This window comes from Caretta caretta, chromosome 2 (assembly GCF_965140235.1).
Source record: "Caretta caretta isolate rCarCar2 chromosome 2, rCarCar1.hap1, whole genome shotgun sequence".
Taxonomy (NCBI): Eukaryota; Metazoa; Chordata; order Testudines; family Cheloniidae; genus Caretta; species Caretta caretta.
Genome location: NC_134207.1, coordinates 205,554,499 through 205,574,452, shown reverse-complemented (window position 1 = coordinate 205,574,452; position 19,954 = coordinate 205,554,499). Strand labels below are relative to the sequence as shown.

The following is a 19,954-nucleotide window of genomic DNA, read 5'->3' as shown; positions in this document are numbered from 1 at the left end:
GCTATAACATTACATAAAGGACAAAGACTTTTGAGACAATCTGTTCAGAGAAGGTATCAAAAGGGAAATAAAGATAATGGAGGCCTGATTCTACAATCATTTAAAGTGGTGTAAACCAGGAGTAACACCACTGAAGTTACACCAGCACAATCAGAATCAAACTAAGTCTTGTATTTATACATCTTATTTATACATGTGCAGATGAGCTGCTTTTCTGACAACTTAGCAGACAATTTAGTTTCTAAATCAAAGTATTAAAACGTTTGCTTACTTCACTTGAAGAACTTAATTTCTGTATCGACACAGTCATAGAAAAGGTCTGCTACTTCAGCAGGATCCAGAACCTCTGTACTGGTGAGGATGTCCTCCATAGCTTCTAAGCCTTGTCTTTCAAGGTCTAACATAATCCTCATCAGCTTCTGACCTTTATCCTAAAGGCAAGAAACAGCCAACTTAAAATACCCATTAAACAAATTCAAGTGACTTTTTACTACTCCTCTCTGCTGGGGGGGCACTTTCACACTATTTGAAAATGTCCTATTCCTCCACCCACCCACTCCCCCCTGCCCCGGTACTGATTTTTTTCTTTTTCTATGGTAGTGTGGTAGAACCCGAAGCAAAAATGAAAACAATGGTCTATCATTTAATATGCAGAACAAATAATAGAGACTAGTAATCAAGAAACAACTTTAGTAAAATAGTGAGTAGTAAATTCAAAGGAAATAAGAACGTTAAAGATTGAGCACAGCTTGGGGGATAAAACTTGTATAACTCTGAGGGAGTTTCTTTGATTCATCTCAAGTCTGGAAGCTCATTAACAACAAAAATACTGCAAGACAGCCAGGAGTTCCCGGAAGGATTTTCCAAAACCAGGCATGGGTACAGAGAACAGAATGTAGAACAGTATCCCGCAGAACATCACCCTCTTTACTCTACTCTAGGTTTAGTCATGGGATTAAAATTAATGAGTTTGCCCATTTACCTTTTAACCTTTGTATAGTCAAACAGCATCAAAGTGAAGGACAGATCAAACGTTACATCTAAGTTACAGAGAAGAAAGATTCTAGCCCGGAATAAGGGCTGCATCTGTGTCAGACACTGAAAGGTTTACTTGGCTGCTGCTTTTCAACATTTTCTATGTAGAAGGTCCTCTCCAGAAAATATATTGCTTTAGCTAGTTTTTAGCATAAAAGTCCACTTTCTACGTGAGTGTCTGTGAATGGTTGCATCAAGTGGCAGGACTGCTGTGTGTGTTTTGGAACGGACTCCTTGAAAAGAAAATGCCATTTCTATCTTCGTAGACTATTTCACTTATACTGGAAGCTGCAAATGAGATTCTCACTCTCAGAAGGACCATTTTTAGCAGGAAGGGTGGCTGGGAGTTTTGCAGGTTTTCTTATTGGTACTCTATAGCTCTTCCCCAGAAGGCTAGAGTCACTTATGCTAAGTTTCAGAGTATCAAGAATCCAAAGTTTCCGCATCATGGGCCCTGGTGAATTTAGTATTTGCTCTTAAGGGTGTTCTAAAATTTCACCTCAGAACACTGAATACTTTTCAGACAGAGTGGGCTGACTCAGTCTGACTTTCTTATTTATTCTCCATGATTTGGAGGTTGGCCTCAAATTAATTTTCCAAATCCACTACCGCCTTTTTTAAAAATTTTAAATGTGGTAAGTTAAACTTGTCAAGTTTACCATTTATAATTACTGAAGAAGCCTTCAAGTCATCTTATGTAGCAGTTACTTCCATCACCACCATAGGTCTGCTGGGCTTTTCTGATTGTGGGTCTATGTGACTCTACAGCTGACAGCAAAAGACCAACAGGTTGAGGTCAGAAAGTTTTAAACAGAAACAGGCTGCTCTGTTTGCTTTTTGGGCTCAGGCCTTTGTGTAAAACAAAAGCGAAACTTTTCTGAGAGAAAATACCATCATTTAAAGTTACAGAACTGGGGTGGGTGTCACTGTGTTAAAAGAGGGTTTTCAATAGCCCTTTCCTCTGAAAAATGCACTATGAACAGTCTTTTCCTTTATTAGCTCAATAATCAGAAGGCATGTGTCTAATGAATCTTACAGAAAAAAAATGAACTAGATCTTGTTTCATTCCCTTAACGGATGAGATGGGATGCACTAGGAGAAGATACAATAAATAGGATGTTTTTTCATGATGCATGGCATTTGGTGGAGCCATTGAATTTACCTGGTTGTGCTGATGATGAAATGGGGGAGTCATCAACCTACTGTACATAGTTTGCCAAAATGGCAGATTATTGATTTAATTCAACAGACCAGTGTTTGAATCCTTAGAACACTGGTGCTGATTATAGTTGTCTGCAGCTGCAGACCCCTTCTGTAAGCCCCCTCGAGAAATCGGATCCCCTTTTATCTAACTGGAGGGTTTGCAGTTAAATTCTGCTTCTTAAACTCCACCACTAGGAGTCTGAATTGAGCTGTCAGCAGGAAACTCTGGCTTCTCTTGCTTTCTGCTGAGGACAGACTACTGCTACCCCCTGTACAACATTTGTTCTCATTCTCTGTCAGCTCCTACTCTTCGTTTCCTTGTGCATCAGTGCAGCACAGCAAGAGGGAGAGGAGGCAGTTGGCGGTCTCGCAAGAGAGCATCAGACCATTCCTACACAGGTCTGAGTATGCGCCAATGATTTTGGATGGAAGGGTAAAGACCAAGGAGGGAGCCTTGGACAATGGGGAGGAGAGGCTGACATGCTCTATACTGCTAGCCAGTGTGGATTGTAATAATTGGAGCTCTGCTGATGATAGCTACCTACTTCTTTATTCTGCCCTCTTTATTGCGGGTGAAGTGAGAAAGGCATTTCCTTCTGACAATTTGGACCATCTGTAGAGTGGTCCTTTTGTGACTTGCCTGGTTTAAGGTCACTTTCTCCTCAAGGGAAATCTTCTTTCATGGCCTTTACAAGAGTGGACATCTTCGGCTACACAAATTCTGAGGGGACCAATGCTGCTCAACCTGTAGCCCAAAGGGGGTCCACACCACCCAGGGTAAGATGTAGTTATACATGTGATGTTTACCACTCATGTTCCAGCACCATCCGGTATGGGGTACACAGTGCTCTCTGCTGACGGACTTCATGAGCCTCGTCAAGGTTCCTTCCCCACTCTGAACTCTAGGGTACAGATGTGGGGACCTGCATGAAAACCCCCTAAGCTTATGTTTACCAGCTTAGGTTAAAACTTCCCCAAGGTACAAACTATTTTACCTTTTGCCCTTGGACTTTATTGCTGCCACCACCAAGCATCTAACAAATATATAACAGGGAAAGAGCCCGCTTGGAAATGTCTTTCCCCCAAAAATCCTCCCCAAACCCTACACCCCTTTCCCGGGGAAGGCTTGATAAAAATCCTCACCAATTTGCATAGGTGAACACAGACCCAAACCCTTAGATCTTAAGAACAATGAAAAAGCAATCAGGTTCTTAAAAGAAGAATTTTAATTGAAGAAAAAAGTAAAAGAATCACCTCTGTAAAATCAGGATAGTAAATACCTTACAGGGTAATCAGATTCAAAACATAGAGAATCCCTCTAGGCAAAACCTTACGTTACAAAAAGACACAAAAACAGGAATATACATTCCATTCAGCACAACTAATTTTATCAGCCATTTAAACAAAACAGAATCTAACGCATATCTAGCTAGATTACTTACTAAGTTCTAAGACTCCATTCCTTTTCTGTTCCCGGCAAAAGCATCACACAGACAGAGAGAACCTTTGTTTCTCCCCCCCTCCAGCTTTCAGAGTTTCTTGTCTCCTCATTGGTCATTTTGGTCAGGTGCCAGCGAGGTCATCCTAGCTTCTTAACCCTTTACAGGTGAAAGGGTTTTTCCTCTGGCCAGGAGGGATTTTAAAGGTGTTTACCCTTCCCTTTATATTTATGACAAGCCTCAACACACCAACCAATGTTAGATACATTCCCTACTAGACAGGATACAGACAGGGCTGTCTCAGTTTGGTAATTTCTAAAAACTTCTTTTTAGAGGGAAAACAAAATTCCTGCTCTGAGGTATAAAAAGCCACTCCATTGCAAGAGATGAGATGTGCAAGACTAACTATAAATGTGAGTTTGTAAAATTCACATTAACAAATATGTGAACACAAACGACTGCTGAAACAGGAATTGCATAAGATGTCATAACTTTAACAAAAAGTTATACATTATGAATCATTCCATGGCATTTTGGGCTGTATAAGTAGGGGCATTGCCAGCAGATCGAGGGACATGATCGTTCCCCTCTATTCGACATTGGGGAGGCCTCATCTGGAGTACTGTGTCCAGTTTTGGGCCCCACACTACAAGACTAATGTGAAAAATTGGAAAACGTCCAGCGGAGGGCAACAAAAATGATTAGGGGACTGGAACACATGACTTATGAGGAGAGGCTGAGGGAACTGGGATTCTTTAGTCTGCAGAAGACAAGAATGAAGGGGGATTTGATAGCTGCTTTCAATTACCTGAAAGGGGGTTCCAAAGAGGATGGATCTAGACTGTTCTCAGTGGTAGCAGATGACAGAACGAGGAGTAATGGTTTCAAGTTGTAGTGGGAGAGGTTTAGGTTGGATATTAGGAAAAACTTTTTCACTAGGAGGGTGATGAAGCACTGGAATGCGTTACCTAGGGAGGTGGTTGAATCTCCTTCCTTTGAAGTTTTTAAGGTCGGGCTTGACAAAGCCCTGGCTGGGATGATTTACTTGGGGATTGGTCCTGCTTTGAGCAGGGAGTTGGACTAGATGACCTCCTGAGGTCCCTTCCAACCCTGATATTCTATGATTCCGACATCTCAGTACTCCGGGATACAGTTCAACCTGTGATATTCCTGCCACAATCCTATTATAATGTGACAAAAGTTTTATAACACATCCCAATAACCAGTAACACCATTCAAAATAACTCTGTATCTTGTGACCAAATATACCGCTGTATTCACACTTGACACACTACTGTAATAATCTTTGTACAAGGTATGCCTTGTAAGATATCATTAGAAAACTCAATTTGCTGGTCAGTATTGTCCTGATAAAATGTGTGCCAACATTGTACTTGAAGCAATAAGAGTCCCCTGTATGATGTTATTAACACATGTTTCAAACCCCACAACTCCACCCAGGCAGTAGGGCAGACCTGACTTAATGAAGGAATGTGTGCTTGCCTTAATGTGCATTTAAGCAGTAAACAGAGCCTGACTTAATGAAGGAATGTGTGCTTGCCTTAATGTGCATTTAAGCAGTAAACAGAGTCATCAAGCAAGGAGGGAACACAATGGAAGTTCAAAGACGTGAAAATAACCCAGCAGGGACTATCCTTTCACATAGACTCTGTCTCTGGGTCTCAGCTAGAAATGTTTTTTGAGAGGACAAACTATAAAAAGGAGGGACAAACACCCCAAGAGACTCCCCTCCCTCTTTCCCACTTCATTCTCCACACCTGAAAAGACAAAAAGAAACAACCATTGGACTCTGGGGGATGGGTCTTGACCTGAGAGTTTGGTCAGTAATCTGCTGGAAGCATGTGGCGAGAAAGTTTGCTTTGCAACAGAGTTAGTTTCTTAAGTAGATACTAGTAAGAGTTTTATCTTTACTTTTCTTGTAACCACTTCTGACTTTTATGCCTCATTATTTATACTCACTTAAAATCTCTTTGTAATTAATAAACTTGTTTTACTGTTTTATCTAATCCAGTGTGATTAAGTTGAAGTGTCTGGGTAACTCTTTAAGATAATAAACTGGCATGTTATTCCCCTATAGGAACAACAGACAATATATTTATACTGTCTAGAACAGGGCTGGACAGTACAGGACCTACATTTCTGGGGAAATGATCTAGGACTGGGAATGTGTTGTGGTCACCCTGCAGTATAACCCAGGCTGGTGAGAGCCAGGGTATAGTTGGCAGGCTGCAGTTACACACAAACAGTCAGGGTGTGACTTGCATGCTGGAAGGCTGTTTGTGAGCGGCACAGGTGGGAGCTACATCAGCAAGGCATTGTAAGGTACACAAGGTTGCAAGGCAGAGGTGACACAGCCCCCCACTGATCTGGATTGTGCCCCGCATGTCACATATGTACAATGATTGCCTTTGAAAGTTTGAGGGATTTTATATGAGTTTTTATGGCTCTTGTAAGTTTCCCTTTGATTCTTTTTAAGGGGCAACTTGGGCGACCTGTCAGTTTTTTGTAAACATCTCTAAACTTTGATAGTGTTCAATAATGCAGCACTTAAAGAAAAAAGCCCACCACCACGCATGAGCCCTATACAGAAGCAGACAACTTTCATCTTTTTAAAATTCTATAAGCTGAGAGTCTGAATAATAAACTCTGCCAACATCTGATGGGAATTTTTTTTTAGTTCCATGTTTACAAAAATTAGTAAGAAAAGAATGCAACCAACCATGGCTAAAATGTTCACTCCTCCATTTTTACTTCTAAGCCTCTATTCAGGTTTTTAAGTGGGGGGAACCCCACTAATTTCCTTTTAATTAGATTTAAAAGTTTCTGTGGAAAAAGATTTTACAGAAACTTTTCTAGAAAGAATGAAGCATAAGTCATGCAAACATACAAATTTTTGTTCCCACAGTCAGCATTTTAGATCCCGGGTGTTTTAATTTTAAGAAAAAAAGCTGTCTCTAAAGGCTCCAGGTCCTAGAGGCTTTACCTGATTATTCTCAGTGACAGATCGGGCCCGCTCATGTGCCTTGTACAGTTCATGTCTCCGGTCAGGCTTCTCCTGGAACCGAGGTCTCTTTTTTACAGGATCATCATCACCAAGTAAAGGCGATTGAACTTTTGGTACTAGTTTGACGTCATCAACGAAGATGAAAGGTTTAAATATGGACCTGAAAGAGATAAGAACCTTATTCACAGGGACATTGTGTATATCACTCAGCAGTATATCCAGGCTACTTTGCCAACAGAGATGCATTGGACAGTATTGCATGTGCATATCTATATTACTGTGGCAGGATGGGGTCAGATATGGCACAAAAATAACCTCTTCTAAAAGAAGGAACACATGCCACAAGAAAAATCCATTTGCTTTCAAAAACACTAGGTCCTGCAAAGCTTTACATATTAACCTCTCTTTCTCCCCCTCCATGTCAGTTTCCCCATTTCTGTGAATTATAGCATTGAGCTTCCTTCCTCTTGATTTTTTTTTTTGGGGTGGTGGGAGAAGAGGGTAAATGTTTTGATCATCTTTAAATCCCAAAGTTTAGCCCCATACTACTCTCTTGCTTTCTTTTTTCCTTCATGTTCTCTCATTCCACACTTTAAGTAGTCTGTGGAAGCTGTGCTTAGAGTTTTCAAAGAAATTAACTGGCTCAGAACCAGTCTCCCAACCTAAAACTTCCCAGTGCTCTTACATTTGCACAGCATCAATTTATATGTCAATAAAGCTCTTCACACAATATACATCTTAAGTCCTGCACTCAGTTCAGAATTTCTTTGCTGAAACAAACTGAAGGTGGATATATTTAAAGCCACCCACTTATGAGGGCTAGAGGAAGATTTCTGGCCAAGTTATTACACAACCTACTAAGTATCTCTGAAGATTTGGCATTGACCAGCAGTGTCCAAATTGGGAAGTCAAGGAGAGGTTAAAGAAATGGTTACACAGAAAATACTGTAATATTTTTCATCAAACAAAGCATTTCAATCTGGAATTAGATGGGAGCTCAAAATTAAACACTGGATTTGAAACCTGTCCCTAACCTAAGGGAATTTCATATATAAAATCTAGATCTAACCTCTTGCTTAGGAACACAAGAGCAAATACTTTTAATAAACTGCATGTCACACATTTGTTTTTTAAGGCAGTGCCCTTCAGCCAGTGTGAAGGAGGATGCTAAAAGGTGAGAGACTTTTGAAAAGAAGATTGAAAACTAACGACGGACCAGGAAACTGAAGTCCATCACTGCTGCTCTATCCATCACTGTTGAGAAGCCCTGCCATCAAAAGGTTCTGACCTGAACAAACTGGGGCAAGACATGTCTTTTATTACAGATTTTTTTAAGAGAAGGCTTGTAAAACAGAAGTGACAGTAGCATGCAGAAATGGGCTGTTATTCTTTATTTGTATTTTAGCTGCACCTATTGTTTCTGATTGACAGCCATGGAGACGGAAATGCTCTCTGAACAGCGGAAGCAGGAGCAGCGCACACTGTCCCAACAATGCAGCTCAGTCTTAAACCACAGTGACCATTGCTAAGGGAGACAGTTCAGTCTCCAAGCCCACTGAATCATTGGCATCTGCAGAAACTGCCAATGAGAGTACCAGTTAGATAAGATGATAGACCACCTCACCCGCCCAGTGCCATATGTTGGGGGTTTTGTGAGGAGGATGCTTGTCCAATGAACTGCACTGAGACTAACATTTTGCATACATTCATGTTGTCAGTGTTTCCTATTGGGAACGATGGGGAGTGCGGATGAGAAGAAAAGCTTTGTGACTCCCGGCTGGGGAGGCAACAGTTAACAGACAGAGCTCAGATGAACCTGAGGCTCATTAGCCTCCCTGAAACCCAACCCTTTCTTATTTATAAGACAGACAATCAGCTGCTAGGGGTTTTCAGGGAGTGAGGAAGCAGGCTGGCATGACCAGAGTGGGACAGCTTTTCTCTTCACAAAGACACACAAACTCAGAGCTGAAAGTGAGTTTTTATTACATTTGATCATAGTTTGTCTAGAAAAGTTTTAACTCACAGAGAAGCAGGAACTCTGGTGTGGCTGTTTTTTCTTAATGTCTTGTGTACAAACCTTGGTTTATGGGGAGTATAGGGTGCTGGAGCTAGGGGTGCTGCTGCACCCCCGGGTGTAAGTGGTTTCCATTATATACAGGGGGTTACAGTATGGTTCAAAGCTCTAAGCACCCCCCACTATATAAATTGTTCCAGCACCTGTGATGGGGAGAGGGAAGGACCTCTGCAAGTCTGTCTGTTTGCAGCCAGGCTAGAGGCTGTAGCTTTGCTATGGCAAGGAAAGGAATTCCAAAGGGTGTTTAAAGCCTGCTGCAGCCTTTATGCGACACAGATGGGAGAGCAATGGGCCTTGGTAAGGCGAAGAGTATTTTGGAGAAGCAAGCCTACCTACTGCCTTGTTCAGAGTCCAATGAAGACTTGAGTTCCAGGTGAAGGGTGAACCTCCCTTCAGCACTAAAGTGATCCCACAGGGGTCTCTTAGTCACTAAGGGCTTGTCTACATTACCTGCTGGATTGACGAGCAGCGATCGATCCAGTGGGGGTTGCTTTATTGCGTCTAGTCTAGATATGATAAATCGACTACCGAGAGCTCTCCCGTTGACTCCGGTACTCAACCAGGGCAAGAGGCGCAGGCAGAATCGATGGGAGAGCGTCAGCCATCGACTTACCGCAGTGAAGACACCGCGGTCAATAGATCTAAGTACGTCGACTTCAGCTACGTTATTCACGTAGCTGAAGTTGCCCAACTTAGATAGATTTCCTCCTTCCCCACCCCACGGTGTAGACCAGGCCTTAGAGTACTTCAGGAAGTAGCTAAAGCAACCATCTTTGAGAATTTATGGAGAATGGGTGAGGTCCCAGAGGACTGGAGAAGGAAAAACACAGTACCTACCTTTAACATGGGGAATGAGGAGGGCCTGGGGAACGATATAGACCAATCAGCCTAGCCTCTATAAATGGAAAGATACTGGAACAAATTATTAAGCAATCAATTTATTCAAACCTTGAAGATAGTAAGATAAGTAACAGCCAACAAGGATTTGTCAAGAACAAATCATGCCAAACTAATTCAATTTTCTTCTGATGGCGTAAACAGCCCAGTGTCGGGGGGAGGGAAGGGAAGGGAGAATCAGTAGACGTGGTATACCTGGATTTTAGTAAGGTTTTTGACAGAGCCCCAGATGACAGTCTTATGAGAAGAATATAAGAACTATGAAATTAACTGTAAGGTGGGTACACAACAAGTTGAAAGACCATATTCAGAGTAGTTATCAATTGTTCACTACAAGCTGGGAGAACTTATCAAGTGGAATCCCAGAACGGTCTGTCTTCTGTGAATATTCTGTATTTTCATTAATGACTTGGACGATGGGAGTTAAGAATATACTTATAAAACTTGTGGGCAACATCAAGTTGGGAAGGGTTCCAACCACTCTGAAGAACAGGATTCAAGTTCAAAATGACTGAAGGTTGAAGAACTGAAATCAACAAGATGAAATTTAATAAAGACAAGTACAAAATACAGCCCTTAGGAAGGAAAAATCAAATGCACAACTACAAAACAGGGAATAACTGGCTTGGCCGTAGTACTGCAGAAGAGAATCTGGGTGTTATAGTGGATCACAAACTGAATGAGTCAGTGTTGTGGAAAAAGGCAAATGCCATTCTAGGATATATTACCATGTAAGGCACAGGAGGTAATTGTCCTGCTCTACTCAGCATTGGTGAGGCCTCAGCTGGAGTAGTGTGTACAGTTCTGGGCACCACACTAAGATGTGGACAAATGGGAGATTGTGTCCAAAGGAGAGCAACAAAAGGGATAAAAGATTTAGAAAATATGACCAATGAGGAAACGTCGAAAGAACTGGGCATATTTATGTAGAGAAGAGGCTGAAGGGGGAGTCTTCAAATAGGTAAATGGTTGTTACAAAGAGGATGGTGATCAATGATTCTCAGTGTCCATGAGGGTAGGACAAGAAGTAATTTGTTTAATTTGCAGCAAGAGAATTAGGTTAGATATTAGGTAAAACTTTCTAGCTGGTAGGATAGTTAAGCACTCGTGAAATCACCATCACTGAAGGTTTTTAAGAAGGTGTTAGACAAACACCTCTAAGGGATGGTCTTGGTTTACTTAATCCTGCCTCAGCATGGTGGGAGGGGGACTAGATGACCTCTCAAGGTCCCTTCCAGGTCTACATTTCTATGATTTCTAAGACAACTAATAGTCATCTGACTGTAGTGACCTTTGGTTGTCCAAGGGGATAGTCAGATCAGCATCCTCTCCCCAAAATTATAATTTCCCTAATGTACAGTAAGTGGCAAATATTTTCTTAAGCTGCAGGTGGTTTAGTTTAAAATACAATGCAGAGTGACCCAAGCTGGGATTCACAGTTCATGGTGAGAGAGACTTGTTAGGCCATGGGTTGTTCCCTATAGTATTCCCCAGTACTCTGTCCTGCCCAGATTTAAGCAATAGGGTTTTTATTTCTTCTCAAGAGGACGTTTCAATAAACCTTTACGTAAAAATGTTTCCTGCTATTCATCATAACTTTTCTTTTGCTAATTTTATGGTGTGGTAATTTTATACGGGGCTGTGGCCACTTAGGCCACCCTAAGCAGTTCCTCTCCCTTTTTGAAGTTTACACACTGTATATATAGTACTCAGACTTGTGTGTTCTTTTAATCACGGTCTGGACAGTAGGTACAGGTTAGTGTGTCACGTCTTTCTTTTACTCTCCCTGCCAGTCACAGGATACAGAATCAAACCGCACCACTAGGCCCAACAAACAGAGTAGGGCTGGGAGCAGAACACAACAGCTGTGATGTCAAATTGATCTAGCATGTTTCATGTAAATATGTGTGGGTTTTTTTCTTTTTTTCTTTTTTTTAAAAAAAAAGCTTAAGTGGTCACTGGCTTTTCAACTCTGCTAGCTTCCATTTTAAATTGCAATAAGCTACATTTAAGTCACATAGCACTTCAGTGTTCCAACAAGGCTTCTAGGATGCACATAAAGGCTCTGTCTGTTGAATGTGTTTCTTATGCTTTCTAACATAATGTAAAATGTTAGTAACCAGGCATGACTGTGTCAGACTTGTCTACTCTGACAGGAAGTGGTTTTTATAGTACCACAAACTTGGGTGAGGAAGGGACAAAGGGATCACCTTGCCTGTTTTAAAGAATCAGATTTGAACCTATGAAACAAAATCTGAGTCAAGGTTGAAACTTCCCTTTAACTCTGTTCTAAAAGTTACTGGAACTAACCATTGTGGGTTCACAAATTAACAAAAGGAAATGGGGAGAATTAGGAAAGTGACTCGTAGCAAAAAGTTGTTTTGGTTTTCAAGAGTCTATTTTAAAGTATAGGCGTCAGTACTGTACTTGTCCTTTTATTGAGGTATTAATACCCTGATCTAAAGCCCATACAGTCAATTGAAGACTTAATGGATTTTGTATCAGGTCTTTGTGGTTTTTTTTTTTTTAAGATAAGTCTCTTGACATAATTAAGTACAAGAACCACGAATATTCCAAGAAAAGTTTCACCGTAACTTTATATTAAACATGATACAACCTAGATGCAGCATAGATTGTCAGACATCTAGTTAGCAACATGAATATGTTCAAGTTCTTGGGTTTTTTTACATTAAATCCTAATATATCTCAAAACTGCAAATGAGAAGTGCTTTAAATGCTACATGCACAATAATATTACTCACTCACAGTATTATTACTTTTGTAACACTTTGAGAACATCTGAATAAAAACTGAAAGACTAAAACTTTTTCCCATGTTGGTTTTGGGTGACTAAGCAGAGATTGCAACTTCTAAGAACTGCCACATTATTCCATAAAGTTGAATTAAGATAACTAAACATTTTTTTGAATTGTTTTCATTTCTGTAGTTTAAGAATGAGGTTTGGACAAATTTGTTCAAACTTATTTTGGCAACACTGGAAATAAAAAGGCCAGAACAATGGAATATCACTAAGCCTCTTACAGTACATGCTCAGCCATTATAATATAGGGCACTGTGAGAATAATTATTCTCTTTCTCAAGATTAAAATTTAAGAACTTAAATTGAATTTACATTAATTTTACCACTGTCTGCTGATATCTCCCATAAGTGAAATGGAACAGAAGGAAAGGATGTCCCATTTAAAAGGACTTGCCTCCATGGTGAATTATTTTTCAATTACCAAAGCCAGCACTCTGAACAAGTTAAAATACCATAGCAGGGATTTAAGTGTAAGACCAAATGTATGGAATGTTAGTGAACTACTGTTCTTTACACTAAGATTAACAAAATGTTTTTTGTCCTAGTACCATAGATATTTACCGGGATTTCTACTTCAACTGCATTAAAAGAGAAACCCATGTCCTGAAAACAAAGACGTGATCCAAAGGGTGTATGGGCGGGGCATACAGCAGGTGCTGAATCTTTTGACACAGAACATAGTCCTTGTGTGGTGAGCATAGACAGGAATTGCAGCACACCTCTGTGAAGGGACATGATAAAGGGGAAGGACGGTTATATGCACCCTCTCCCTCTTTGTTCACCAATGCAGAGCCAGTCACAAGGGGCCCTAAATTTGTCACTAAAATCAGTTTAATAGCTTTCAATGTACATACACACGGCCAGAATCTCCTTATTAAAGCCTGCACCTCTAGGCCTGAGAAGGGCAGCAGACACCCTGACTTACCTTGAAGGGTCCGGAGTGCCAGTGAAGTAGTGAATGCAGGGAGAAGTAGGGTTCTGAGGCAAAACAGACACTATGCTAGCTGTAGTGAGGAACGTTTCGGAGTCCACACAGACACCACTAGCTTTGTCACGCAAGACCTCCATCATTGTTCGCACAGTGATATTTCCTGCAAAAAGGGGAAAAAAGTGCCCCAATGGGCCTGATCCACAGCCCACCGAATTCAAAGGAAAGTACTTATACTTCAGTGGGCATTGCATCAGGCCCAATGCAAACAGTGCCATATCATATAGGTGGGAACATACCCCCACCACTATTAGCAGCTTGTATTTACAGAACTTAAACCCTGAAACATACTAGAACAGATTACAGCTGCCTTGCACTGCCTCAACCCTCTAATGGACTTTTTGCCACTATAAATGTCTCCATTCACAGCCCCAAGTTTGAATTTGGCCCATCATGTCTAATGGATTGGAAGTAATTCAAAGTACAGAGACAAGTTTCACAACTATGGGGGTGGTAAAGATAATCTATAACGTGGATCATCAAATGTTCCCAGTGGCTTTTGGCGTAGTTATCAATGTTTAACTAGACTACACTATAGTAGTATGTATATATAGTGTATATAGTACACTATATGACAGCTCTGCTACAGTTATGGTTAAGACCAGCTTTCTTTTAAAGCTCAACTGTTCTAGGTGCTTGAATTAGTTTCTATTTGTTTCCCCTCCTGACCCTCTCCTGCAGATTGAGTATTACTTTGAGTGGTGGGCATTGGACCACAGCCCCCTTACTAGTATTGTGCATTGCAGTGAGAAGTTTTTCATCCAGTCTCCTGTTGCACAAGAACTAGATTTTGTTACCATTTCAAATATCAGCAAAATGTAGAGCTTTTAAAGAGAATGGCAACACTGCTCACACATGGCTGAACTGGTGCCTTGAACAATGATTACACATTACTCATGCACAGCAGCAGATGCTGCAGTAATTCCAAAAAGGGTTCTGGCCAGCTCCAGCTATGTTAAGTGATTAGTAAATTCTGGACCAGAACATAAGCCCATTTCTGCTGAGAGCATTTCAATAATCAAAATCTGCTCCGGTAATAAAAACATCCAGTTTGGCCTGAAAAAGGGGGCGGCGGTGGAGTCTTTCCTAAGTGCATCTTCATTGCTGTAACAGAACTCGAGTCTCATAGTTTGCAATCATAGCTTGTTTCCATAGGCAGTTGGATAATGCCTCTTCCCCTCCTCACAATAGGACTCATATGAACATCCTTCTGGAAAAACACTATGCCCTCCCTCATCGTTTTCTACTAAGGTAAGTCATCTTTTCATGCTAGGAGAACAGGGGTGCACCGGTACGATATTACTCTTATTCCCATGTATCAAACCTATAACAAAAAGACAATCAAATCACACAGATGGTGGAGTGTAAAGTTTTGTGGGTTTTTTTAAAACAGCTTTCTTCTAAATTTAGGCTGAGGCGTTAAGACTTCATCCAGGAGTTTTGCTCGAGGCAATTTGTTCTATGGATTTTCCTTCCATGTAGTTTATGGACTGGCATGTGAAAATGCTCTCCTTGTACCCACTTGAGACTACGGACGAAGGTCTGGTTGAGAAAAGTGGGAATTAAGTGGCAAGAAAAATCAGTGAGGAAAAATCCTTACTACTTACCTTCTTGTTTTTCTAGGCTCTCCTGGCCTGAGCAGCAGCCTAAATGGTCCTCAGCTAGAGAAAACACTTCAGAAAAATTGAATTCTGTATCTCCAGTCCACCAGCCTTGAGTCTCTGCATAACTCCTAAGCTCAGGATGCTCAACATCAATTTTTGTAGTTAATGAAAGCTGGTTGCAAATGCACTTTACTCCCTCTATGGAAAGAGCCACAAATCACAATATACCATTACTAAAATGGAGCTAGAAGTGGTTAGAGGAGCAAAATATTTGGTTAGCAAATTAAGCCATTGACTAATCTAGACATTTCGTTGTGATAGTCACCTAATTACACATGCACAGGATTTACTCATCACGTCAAGTTTCAGGGCCTGATTCTCCAATGCATTTTGTGTCACGTTTAGATACTTATCCCTGCACCATGTGATTGCACAATGCTACCGTATCAAAATGCTATAATTTTCAACCATCTCTGCACAATGGAAAAGATTCTACAAGGTGCAAAGCAGTAGAGAATCAGGCTCTTAGATTTCCAGAAGCTAAATTACGACACTTCATTTCCAAACAGGTATTTGAAAGTAATCTTGACCCTTTGCCCGAGACCACATTAACTAGCTCATCCAACATGGTTACAATCAACCCAAAGGAATTGACACAATAGTACTTCAGCCCAAAGTTGATCTGTGTGGCATTACTTGTTGTTTGAAGAAAAAGTTAATCCCACTATTCAACACAGCATTATACACATTTGCTAAATAACTTTCCATCCCAGAAACTGTCACCTAATTATAACTGGAAATTTTAAATTTCTTGTTTGAAAATGGGCATCATTTGAAAGACCAGCAGAAGAAGAGCTCATGTGGAATAACACATAATCTGGTTTCCAATCAAATAGGAATACTGGTTTAAAGATTTTTTTTTTATGTTCAATATTTAAAATGCAATATCGAATTATAAATCCTTCTGTAAAAATGTAATGTATACTAACACCTAGTGTCTTTGTGAGCACAAGATTTGTTTTAAAACACAGTTCTCTAGATGTTACGACAATAATATGGATTGAAAATAATAAGCCTTCAATGTGTGTGTTTTGTATGACTTCCCCCTCCCCCCCAAAAAAATTCTGCCTGTATTGCTTATATCCATACACATCAGACAGCATGATTAATGATTGCTACTGCAGATACTCACCAGAGGATACAGTAAACACATCATAGGAGTAATGGAAATAATTGTTTAAACTATACTCACTATCCAAACAAAACTTGACAGTGAAGGTAAGGTAGCAGGCTTATTTTTAATAGGCAGGCTAAAGTGATTTATGTAATTTTTACTTTAATAGCATCATTAACAGCTATTGTTATAAAATCAGATTTGCCTTTCTAATGCCCACTGAATAAAATTTTAAATAGTGATTACTAATCCAAGTTAAAAAACTGTTATAAGCATTACTGCCTACTAACCAACTACAGAAACCAAGGGTCAGTGGCAGGCTGTTCATTTTCAGGAAACGAAGATTGGAATAATTTTGATTTGATCAACTGGAATATGTTATTATCTAGCAAAGCAAAAAAAACCCATTAGCACCTGTTTAAATATTACAACAATTAAACTCATTTATATTTTTTGTTCTTTCTAGTAAGTCAAATTGACAGAATTACTCAAGTCAGTGCTATGTTCAGATCAGCAAGAGGACAATAACAGGAGTATTATTCATTTACCAATGTCTATTTCCTGGATAGTGTTATAATTAAAGTATAATTCACCGCAAAGCAGAGTTTATCAAGCAATTTCATTTAAGGAAAAAAGTTCTGTGTACCAACATTATGTAGAAGACCCAATGTGATCCTAGGGACAAGGTTTGAAAAACCCAGTGTTCCACAAAGCACTGGTGAACATCGAACTTCCCTGCTAAGCGTAAGATACCAGTACCAGTGATTTTTGTAGTAAAGCTTTACTGTGATAAGCTCAAGAATAGCTGTTATGGTTGCAAAGAGAACCTCCTATGTAAAATAAATGTAAAACTCCTAAACCTGCAGAGAGGCTCCTCCTCCATTCCTTCTGCTGCTGGTGGTAGCTTTTGCAAGTGGCAGAAGTGTGAAAACTGGTCAGTTTCACTGGTACTAATAGGATCTTGAAGAGCAGAAGTGAAAAACAAACAAGAATAACTTCATGCTTCTGCCTGGGAAAAGCTATGAGTGGCAGCTGATGAAGGCAATGGAGTTGTTACAAGGAGGAGGGAGGAAAATTATTGTTCTTAAGCTCTGAGGATAGGACAAGAAGCAATGCGTTTAAATTGCAGCAAGGGAGGTTTTGGTTGGACATTAGGATAAACTTCCTAACTGTCAGGGTGGTTAAGCACTGGAATAAATTGCCTAGGGAGGATGTGGAATCTCCACCCTTGGAGATTTTAAAGAGCAAGTTAGACAAACACCTGTTGGCGTGGTCTAGATAATACTTAATCCTGCCACGAGTGCAGGGGATTGGACTAGATGACCTCTCAAGGTCCCTTCCAGTCCTCTGATTCTATTTAATGGGAAGGATGACTCAGAAGGCGGATGAAGGGTAGAGTAACAGACACACTAATTACAGCAACCAGGAGGTTCAAATAAGAGATGAGACCACTTAACATCAGCCAGATGGATCAATATAGACAGGGTCCAGGAACGGTATCTTACTACTTCCCAGGAAGTGGGGGTATCTCAGTTCCCTCCATCAGTATTTAGTATCTATGTCTGGCTAGAAGACTTATTCCTCCGGCCCATAGGGGTCTGGTAATCTTTCAAGTCTTGCCTGGAGAAATAGCGTAACTGCAGAAGGACAATCTGTCCATACAAAAGGAGAACAGTTAATGGGCTAGACTGGAGCTAGGCTGCTACCAACATCATGCAGCTTTTCATTGTTTGACTAATTTGATACATCCAAGCCATTAGACTTTTCCAATTAGACCTCTTCATAACCCCTTGATATCTTTACCCCAAATGAAAGAGAATAAATAAAACAAGCTTTGAAGAGATGTTATGCAGCCTTCTTATGATAACCAGTTTGCCACCAATTAAAACTCACCTGTGATTTTTTCTGCTGCCCAATATTTCCCAACAGTCTCCAATATCCAGGCTTCTGCTCTGTCCACAATCAGAAATGCGCTTTGGAAAGCATGGCAGGAGCTCCCATCTTCATAATAATTTCCACCTTGTCCATTCTTGTCCAACAAAGAAACTATTACATTTAAGGCCTCTTTAGCTGTTGCACCTCTTTCTAGGCCAAGCCTTTAAAAAAAAATCCAATACAGTTTAAGTAACAGTGAAAAGTCCAGTGATGTGCTGCAGTGACTCATTTATGTTAAACAAAAAGCTTTATCCTATAGTATGAGCTACAGTTTTACTGATGTCAGATGGAATCATTTCTAAAGTGTTTAACAAGAGAAGTGCATTCAGAAGTTATTGGTCAGACATCAGCAATTTCTGCTTTAAAGGTTCACTAGAAATACTAGGCCCAGAACTTTATAATTATGTTTTCATATTATCTAAACTGGTTTCTTCATCCACAAATCTACTACAATTGCTACAATTAACACAAGTACTAAGTGTAAGGGGGACTGTGTCTTAAGACAGCCCGCAAGATTCTATTTACTCTCTTTAGGGAGTGTGAATTTGACTGGTAAATAGAATGTCCAAGAATTTTCTGTAGTCAAAGATAAGTACCTTATCTTTATCACCCTTCTCTTCCTGTACTCCCACACATACTGTCCATCATACCCTCCATACAAAATTAATTGCACATCAGCCTTCACTGACTGTTTTATACTGTAGACAAAGGCATCTGTTTGGAAGTACTAAAATGCAGGGTATGTGCCAAAAGTGAATGTGACTGGCTTGAAAGGAGTGTAAAAGTAAATTTTCGAATCCTAACCAGTAAATTTAACTACTTGTTTTAGAAAACAAATCAGAAGAGTAAAATCAGTGGGGTTTAGCACATTGATCTGAAGTATTTATCTTCAAAATGAAACCATCCTAGTTAGGAAATTAGCAAACAGCTCTTTGGCTCTACTTAATTGCTGTCTAGGCAACAGATTAGAGGTTTCTGTTTATTTAATCTTTTAATCTATTTCTGCCATCAGCCAAGTGCAAGCTCTTTAGAAATGGAAATACCCACAAATATGATTTCACTGCTATCTTAACTCTGTCATACCTTACTGTACATTCATATTTTCAGTTACATTAACCTCCCATATTGAAAATTTACTGTAATAATAAAAATGAAAGTGTGTATTTACATCCACCTTCTAGAGAATCAAAAACCTTTACAAAAATGAATTATGTCTCAGCATATTTATGGAGAAGTCCTATCCAATCTAAGCCTTTCTGATAGGTGGGAAAACCAAGGCAGCAGTTAAAATCTAAATTTCTGAGACACTTTTCTCTAAAGTTGGGAACAAAATTCGACAGATGGGGCCTGATCTTCAGAGCTGTGAACCGCCCACACTTCCAACTGAAGTCAGTCTCAAAATACAGCCCTGGGTGTCTGAAGCAGGGCATCTAAAGGAGTGCCCCTTTTGAAAATGCAGCTTTAAATCACTTACCCATGTTTGCACATCAAGCCTGTGGCAGAGCCAAGGCCTCCCCATCAGATTCTCAAACAAACCTTGACATTCCACAACAAGAAGTTTGGGGAAGCAAAGAACGGAGAAGGTTGATTTTATGGTAAAAGGATCTCATTTTGCACTGTTTCCAGCTAAATGTAGAAGTTGAGCAAAGGCTAAGAATCTTTATCCCAGAGATGGGTCTGAGCACTCAGTGGAAGCAAGCCCAGCCCAAGGGGTGAGCTCACTCCAATATCTGCTTCCCCTCGCACGCTGCTGAGCATC

At 40.2% G+C, this 19,954-nt stretch overlaps 2 protein-coding genes across 5 annotated transcripts in view; one reads left to right on the top strand and one right to left on the bottom strand.

Annotated features, from left to right (window-relative positions):
• The window catches only part of WIPF3 (WAS/WASL interacting protein family member 3), a 78,984-nt gene extending 64,250 nt beyond the window's left edge, over positions 1–14,734 (top strand). The window contains exons 8-9 of one of the 2 annotated variants that reach the window (XR_007354991.2): positions 7,838–8,673; positions 14,674–14,734. Coding sequence is in view for 1 of the 2 variants with exons in the window: in XM_048838486.2 (XP_048694443.1) it covers positions 7,838–7,860 (23 nt within the window). In the remaining variant the exon portion in view is untranslated. Of the gene's footprint in view, positions 1–7,837; positions 12,591–14,673 lie in introns of those variants that run through there. The other variant, XM_048838486.2, reaches the window with a different exon arrangement.
• SCRN1 (secernin 1) overlaps positions 1–19,954 on the bottom strand; it is a 171,319-nt gene that overhangs the window by 113,055 nt on the left and 38,310 nt on the right. For all 3 annotated transcript variants that reach the window (XM_075125767.1, XM_048838488.2, XM_048838487.2), the window contains exons 4-8: positions 18,154–18,356; positions 15,090–15,284; positions 13,420–13,585; positions 6,682–6,862; positions 272–431 (exon numbers count right to left, since the gene is read on the bottom strand). In XM_075125767.1, coding sequence (XP_074981868.1) covers positions 273–431; positions 6,682–6,862; positions 13,420–13,585; positions 15,090–15,284; positions 18,154–18,356 — 904 coding nt within the window. In that variant the 3' untranslated portion in view covers position 272. The remainder of the gene's footprint in view (positions 1–271; positions 432–6,681; positions 6,863–13,419; positions 13,586–15,089; positions 15,285–18,153; positions 18,357–19,954) is intronic.